This window comes from Dipodomys ordii, unplaced genomic scaffold (assembly GCF_000151885.1).
Source record: "Dipodomys ordii isolate 6190 unplaced genomic scaffold, Dord_2.0 Scaffold3, whole genome shotgun sequence".
In the NCBI taxonomy this organism is placed as follows: domain Eukaryota; kingdom Metazoa; phylum Chordata; class Mammalia; order Rodentia; family Heteromyidae; genus Dipodomys; species Dipodomys ordii.
Genome location: NW_012267219.1, coordinates 1,710,613 through 1,717,688, shown reverse-complemented (window position 1 = coordinate 1,717,688; position 7,076 = coordinate 1,710,613). Strand labels below are relative to the sequence as shown.

At 47.0% G+C, this 7,076-nt stretch overlaps 1 protein-coding gene across 1 annotated transcript in view; it reads left to right on the top strand.

The window, feature by feature from the left end:
- The window catches only part of Pan2 (PAN2 poly(A) specific ribonuclease subunit), a 26,806-nt gene that overhangs the window by 10,220 nt on the left and 9,510 nt on the right, over window positions 1-7,076 (top strand). The window contains 12 exon segments of the mRNA XM_013018377.1: window positions 143-290; window positions 722-841; window positions 1,073-1,201; window positions 1,308-1,507; window positions 1,618-1,754; window positions 1,907-2,013; window positions 2,213-2,311; window positions 2,739-2,809; window positions 2,917-3,064; window positions 3,358-3,501; window positions 3,637-3,696; window positions 5,676-5,766. Of these exon segments, the coding sequence (XP_012873831.1) occupies window positions 143-290; window positions 722-841; window positions 1,073-1,201; window positions 1,308-1,507; window positions 1,618-1,754; window positions 1,907-2,013; window positions 2,213-2,311; window positions 2,739-2,809; window positions 2,917-3,064; window positions 3,358-3,501; window positions 3,637-3,696; window positions 5,676-5,766 (1,454 nt within the window).

Below are 7,076 nucleotides of genomic sequence, written 5' to 3'. Positions count from 1 at the left end.
TAAAGGCCTGGCTTAAGTGATAGAGCATAAGTGTAAAAAGCTAAGTGAGAGTATGAGGCCCAGAGTTCAAGACCCAATACTGGCACAAAAAAAGAAGAAAAAAAGTGAGGAGGAAGCCAAAGATGATTCAGATGTTCCTCAGTTACCTCTTTTTTTTTCTCCAATCCTAGATTCCTTACCGACTAAAGGAGTCTGACAGCGAATTTGACAGCTTTAGTCAAGTCACTGAATCACCAATAGGGCGGGAAGAGGAGCCACATCTCCATATGGTTTCTAAGAAATACCGCAAGGTGCTGGGGGGCATGAAGCAGGAGTGATGTAGGGAAACATGCCCTGGGAGGGTGTCATCATAGAAGGGTTTGAAGGACTTAGTCAAGAAGCCTTCACCTACCACTCTGGACCCAGGAGAGAGGTTCTTGGAGAGGCCGTGGTGACTGGGAAGATTTGAGGGCCTCTGAAGATAGCATTGTCTTGGGGCTGGGAAGGTGGCTTAGTGGTAGATTGCTTGCCTATTAAGCACTAAGCCCTGGGTTCGATTCCTCCATACCAAATAAACAAAAACAGCCAGAAGTAGTGCTGTGGCTTAAGTGGTAGAGAGCTAGCCTTGAGCAAAAGCAGCTCAGGGATAGTGCTCAGTCCGTGAGTTCAAGCCCCAGGACTGGCACAAAAAAAATAAATAAATAAAGATATCCTTGTCTTGCTCAGACTGTTTCTACCTCAGGTAACCATCAAATATTCCAAGCTAGGGCTGGAGGACTTTGACTTCAAACACTACAATAAGACCCTTTTTGCTGGATTAGAGCCCCACATCCCCAATGCCTACTGTAATTGCATGATCCAGGTAAGCACCGGGTATTCCTAGGACTTGAATATCCCTCCTTTGTTGTCCTCAGCCCCTACTCTGCTCTTTTAGGCTCCTTAACCAAACCTGGTGTACCTTGGCTTCCTCTACCATGCTTCTTACCTCTAAGCTTCCTCTGTGAGCTCTACTGCTTCAGTGGAGTTCTGCTTTGTATCCTCCCATCTCTTCTCCATTCCCTATTTCCTATACCAGTTCTGATTTTCCCTCTAGGTGCTCTATTTTCTGGAGCCTGTTCGCTGTCTCATCCAGAACCACCTTTGCCAGAAGGAGTTCTGTTTGGCCTGTGAGCTAGGCTTCCTTTTCCATATGTTGGACCTCTCTCGTGGTGACCCTTGCCAGGTCAGTGCCTGGAGATGGGGGACTCTTGAAATGGAAGAGGAAGGGAGATGGCCAGCAATCACTGCTATGCAAATAGCCACAAAAGAGAAAATAACCTCTTTTCCAGGGGAGTAATTTTCTTCGAGCATTCCGCACCATTCCTGAGGCCTCAGCCCTTGGTCTAATCCTGGCTGATTCAGATGAGGCATCAGGCAAGGGCAATCTGGCCAGGCTCATTCAGAGGTGGAACCGCTTTATTCTTACTCAGCTGCATCAGGACATGCAGGAGCTGGAAGTACCCCAGGCTTATCGAGGTGCTGGAGGCAGGTATGGAATTAGACAGGGATCATAAAGCCACCGTGCAGGACAGGCTCTCCTGGGACTTAATGGATCTTCTAACTTTCTTGGTGTGTATATATTGCCTTCGTCACTCTTAGCAGCTTTTGTTCATCGGGGGACTCTATCATTGGGCAGCTGTTCAGTTGTGAGGTGGAGAACTGCAGCCTCTGCCGCTGCGGCAGTGAGACCGTGCGAGCCTCATCCACCCTACTCTTCACACTCTCCTACCCTGAGGGTAGCAACTGTGGTATACCCTGCAGCTGGGTTGGGAAGGCTCCTCCAGATGTCCCAACACATCCCAGAGGAGTATTTGAGGGGGCGGGGATAAAGGGGACTAACTGTGGGTAGAAAGGAAAACCTGGAGTGAAGTATCCAATTTGCCCTCAGATAAAACTGGGAAGAACTTTGACTTTGCTCAGGTACTAAAGCGAAGCATGTGCCTGGAGCAGAACACACAGGCCTGGTGTGATAACTGTGAGAAATACCAGCCCACGGTGAGTGGTTGTTGCATTGGACTAGTGTCTTGCCATGTTAGAGATTTAGTCATCTGGGGGTGGCTGCATTAACACTGTTATCTAGGGATCTATGGGGAGCAGGAAGGAATCCCACGTTTGAGGCTTCAGATCCAGGATTTACTGATGCTGTCCAGGTTTTTTTCCCCTGTAGCCTCCCTTGTTTGTTTTGTTCACTCAGATTCAGACCCGCAACATCCGCCATCTGCCAGATATTCTTGTCATTAATTGTGAGGTGAACAGCTCAAAAGAGGCGGATTTCTGGAGGATACAGGCTGAGGTAAGGACCAGTGCTTGAACTCAGGGCCTCGTGCTCTTGCTCAGCTTTTCTACTTGTGGCTGGCATTCTACCATTTGAGCCATGCCTCCAGTCTGGCTGTTTGCTGGTTGTTGGAGTCTTGGACTTTTCTACCTGAGGTGGCATTGAACCTTAATCCTCCAGTCCTCAGCCCTGCAAATAGGGGTTTATATGAGTGAACTACCAGCACACAGCTTAGAAGCCATGTTTTTTTGTTTATTTGGTTTTGTTTTTGGTGCCTGTGCTGGGAGTTTGAACTCAGGGCCTTGAGCTTATTAGGCAAGCATTCTACCTTTTGAGCCATGCCCCCAGAAGCAGGGTTTTTGAAGAGTACTTTTTCTTTTCCTCCCTCTTCTTCTATATATGATTATGTTCTTTTGGAAACAGACTTTTTTCCTTTTGTGTTCAGGTTGCCTTCAAGATGGCCATAAAGAAGCATGGCGGGGAAATCAAAAACAAGGAATTTGCTTTGGCAGATCGGTAAGTATGGTCCTGGAAATTGGGAAAGGACTGAACCTACCCAGTGGTGCCTCTGTTCACTGGCTAGATGGCTTCAGAACACACTTCCAATCCTTTTGTCCCCATAGGAAAGAACTGGGGAGTCCAGAGGGGTTGCTGTTGTGTCCTTCCATTGAGGAATTGAAGAACGTCTGGCTTCCTTTTTCCATTCGCATGAAGATGACCAAGAACAAAGGGCTGGATGTGTGCAATTGGACTGATGGGGATGAGGTGCAGGTTATTGAAACACTGGGAAGAAGAGAGGGAATAAAGGAGAGAAGTTAGGGTAGAAGGTGAAGTGGGACAGGGGGAAGGTGGAACTTAGTAGAGGAAGAAGGAAGGGGACAAGGCCTAGTATTTTATCAGTTATGGGATTTTTTTCTAGTGTTGGGAGTCATAGATGGGTTAAGATGGAGATAACCTGCCCCGGCTCCCTATCCTTGTATCCCCTACTCCCTGCCCTCGATCCCCATCCCCTATGCTTCCCCATCCTTAAACTTAGCTTAGCAGCCTGGGTACCCCCCTCACAGTGGGGCCCAGCCAGGGCAGAGGAGGAGCATGGTGTCTATGTGTATGACCTGATGGCTACTGTGGTACACATCCTGGACTCACGCACAGGGGGCAGCCTGGTGGCTCACATCAAAGTTGGAGAGACCTACCACCAGCGCAAGGAGGTAAGTGAGGTGCTCCAGGGCAAGGGTCCTGTGGATGGCCACGGTGGAGTCCTAAGTCTATTTTAGAGTCCCTAGCAGAGTGGTCCAGCATCAGTCTTTCTTCTTTGGTATCAGTCTTTCTCTGTATCTGTACAGGGCGTTACTCACCAGCAGTGGTATCTCTTCAATGACTTCCTTATTGAACCTATTGATAAGGTGAGTTATAACATGTTCCATCCCCTTTTCATCTTCCCTTTTGCCAGCATCATCATCCTCACGGAGGATGCTTAGCATCCCTGTCAAATGCCACGATTATTCAACAGGGAGAGAATGATCTTGGGAATATAAAGATTCAGCAGAATTAAAAGTAATACTTGGGCTGGGCATCAGTGGTTCACACCTATAATCCTAGCTACTCAGGAGGTTGAGATCTGAGGATCACAGCTCAAAGCCAGCCTGGGCAGGAAAGTCCATGAGACTCGTATCTCCAATTAACCACAAGAAAACCAGAAATGGTGTTGTGGCTCAAGTGGTAGAACCCTCACCTTGAGCTGAAGAGCTGAGGGACAGCGCCCAGGCCCGAACTTCAAGCCCCACAACTGACAAAAAAAAAAAATGATAATGCTGGGGCTGGGAATGTGGACTAGTCTAGCAGGTGGACTTGTCTAGCATGCATGAAGTCCTGGGTTTAATTCCTCAGTACCACATAAACAGAAAAAGCCAGAAGTAGCCCTGTGGCTCAAGTGGTAGAGTGCTAGCCTTGGGTAAAAAGAAGCTCAGGGACAGTGCCCAGGCCCTAAGTTCAAGCCCCAGAACTGGCACACACCCCCAAAAATACATAATCAAAATGGTGGGCTGGCAAGGTGGCTCAGTGGTAGAGTGCTTGCCTCACATGTATGAGGCCCTGGGTTTGTTTCCTCAGCACCCCATAAGCAGAGAAAGCCGGAAGTGGCACTGTGGCTCAAGTGGTAGTGGGTTTGCCTTACACTGAAGAGCTGAGGGACAGCACCCATGCCTGGAGTTCAGGCCCCACGACTGACCAAAAAAAAAGGTTTTTCTTGGACTGGGAATGTGGCTTAGTAGAGTGCTTGCCTAGCATACATGAAACCCTGGGTTCCATTCCTCAGTACCACATAAAAAGAAAAAGCCACCGGGCATTGGTGGCTTCACAACTGTAATCCTAGCTGCCCAGGAGGCAGAGATTTGATGATCCAGGTTTAAACCAGCCCAAGCAGGAAAGTCTGTGAGACTTTTTTGGTTGTTTTTTTTTGGGGGGTCCAGTCATGGAGCCTGGGCTTGGGCACTGTCCCTTAGCTCTTCAGCTCAAGGCTAGTGCTCCACCACTTGAGCCATAGCGCCACTTCCGGCTTTTTTCTTTTTTGCTTATGTGGTGCTGAGGAATCAAACCCAAGGCCTAAGGCATGCAAGGCAAGCGCTCTACCACTGAGCCACCTTCCCAGCCTGTGAGCTTTTTTTTTTCATGGACTTTCCTGCCCGGGCTGGCTTTGAACTTCGATCCTTAGATCTCAGCCTCCTGAGTAGCTAGGATTACAGGTGTGAGCCACCAGCACCCAGCCACGTCTGTGAGACTCATATCCAATTAACCACCAGAACACTGGAAGTGGCACTGTGGCTAAGTGGTAGAGTGCTTGTCTTGAGCTGAAGAGCTGAGGGACAGTGCCCAGGCTCAGAGTTCAAGCCCCACAACCAACCAAAAACAAAAACAAAAGAAACAATCCTGAAGTGGTTCTGTGACTCTAGTGGTTAAGTACTAACTTTGAGTAAATGAAGCTCAGGGACAGTGCTTAGGCCCTGAGTTCAAGCCCCAGGACTGGCAAAAATAAAAAATAAATGGCTTTCCCCCCCACCTCCCGTTTTTTTTTTTTTTTTTGGTTGGTCATGGGGCCTGATCTCTGGACCTGGGTGCTGTCCCTCAGCTCTTCAGCTCAAGGCTAGAACGCTACCACTTGAGCCAGAGTGCCACTTCCGGCTTTTTCTGCTCATGTGAGGAATCGAACCCAGGGTCTCATGCATTCAAGGCAAGCACTCTACCATTGAGCCATCTTCCCTGCCCTCTCCCCCCATTTTTTCCTTTTTTCTTGCAATGCTGGGGATTGAACTCAAGGCTTTATTCATGCTGGCTTTGTTCATCATTGGTTTATACCTTCAACCCTGTTTTTTGTTTCCTTCTCTAGCATGAAGCTGTGCAGTTTGACATGAACTGGAAAGTACCAGCTATCCTTTATTATGTCAAAAGAAATCTCAATTCTAGATACAACCTTAACAGTAAGTGTAGCAGTTAAATTAGACAGTGTGGATAGTTTAAAGTGGACTTCAGGAAGACATCTGGGAAATAATGTTCAAGAATGCTTACTCGTGTTAATATTGCCAGGGATACTATATATACCCTGCTTATCAGACCTTACATTTTGAAGCTGGAAACCCTAAGGATGGAATAGGGAAGTAGAGGAGGTTTGGTCAATATAAGTTAGATTTTTTTTTTTTTTAGTCTAATCGGTCTTTTTTTTTGTGGTCTAAGAATTGAACTTAGAACCTGGGTGCTGCTGTCCCTGAGCTTTTTTCTTTTCTTTTTTTTTTCCCTCAAGGCTAGCACTCTACAATTTGTGCCACAACTCTGCTTCTGGGTATTTGGTGATTAATTGGAGATGAGTCTCACAAATTTTCTTGCCTGGGCTGGATTCAAACCATGATCCTCCAATCTCAGCCTCCTAAGTACTACTGAGTAGCTAAGATTACAGGTGTGGACCACTAGTACCCAGTATTTTTTTTTTTTTTGTGCATGTGTGTCCCAGTCCTGGAGCTTGAACTCAGGGTCTCTTGCTCTGTCTTGGCTTTTTTTGCTCTAGGCTGTTGTTCTGCCACTTGAATCATACCTCTACTTCTGGCTTCTACTGGACAACTGGAGATAAGAGTCTTGGATTTATTTGTCCAGGCATGCTTCACTTCACACTTGAAATTTCAGATCTCAAGCCTACTAGTTAGTTAGGATTACTGGTATAAACCAACAGTGCCTCTTTTTTTTTTTTTTGGCAAGTCCTGGGGCTTGAACTTAGAGTCTAGGCACTGTCACTGAGCTTTTTTGCTCACTTGAGCCACAGTGCCACTTCCAGCTTTTTCTGTTTATGTGGCACTAAGGAATTGAACCCAGGGCTTTATGCATGCTAGGTAAACACTCTACCACTAAGCTACATTCCCAGCCCAACAGTGCCCATTTTTATCCCTAAGAGATGCTTTCTCTTGTAGATGAGCTCCTTATGTAAGTTCCCCATTTGGTTCCTTAAAAACCATACGTTTTCTGTAACTTTATTTTTCTTTTCTTTTCTTTTTTTTTTCGGTCGTGGGGCCTGAACTCTGGGCCTGAGCACTGTCCCTCAGCTCTTCAGCTCAAAGCTAGCACCTCTACCACTTGAGCCACAGCTCCACTTCTGGCTTTTTCTGCTTATGTGGTGCTGAGGAATCGAACCCAGGGCCTCATGCATGCAAGACAAACACTCTACCACTGAGCCACCTTCCCAGCCCCTGTAACTTTATTTTTCTAAGTTTTTTTTTTCCTTTTTTTTTTTTTGGGTCCGGTT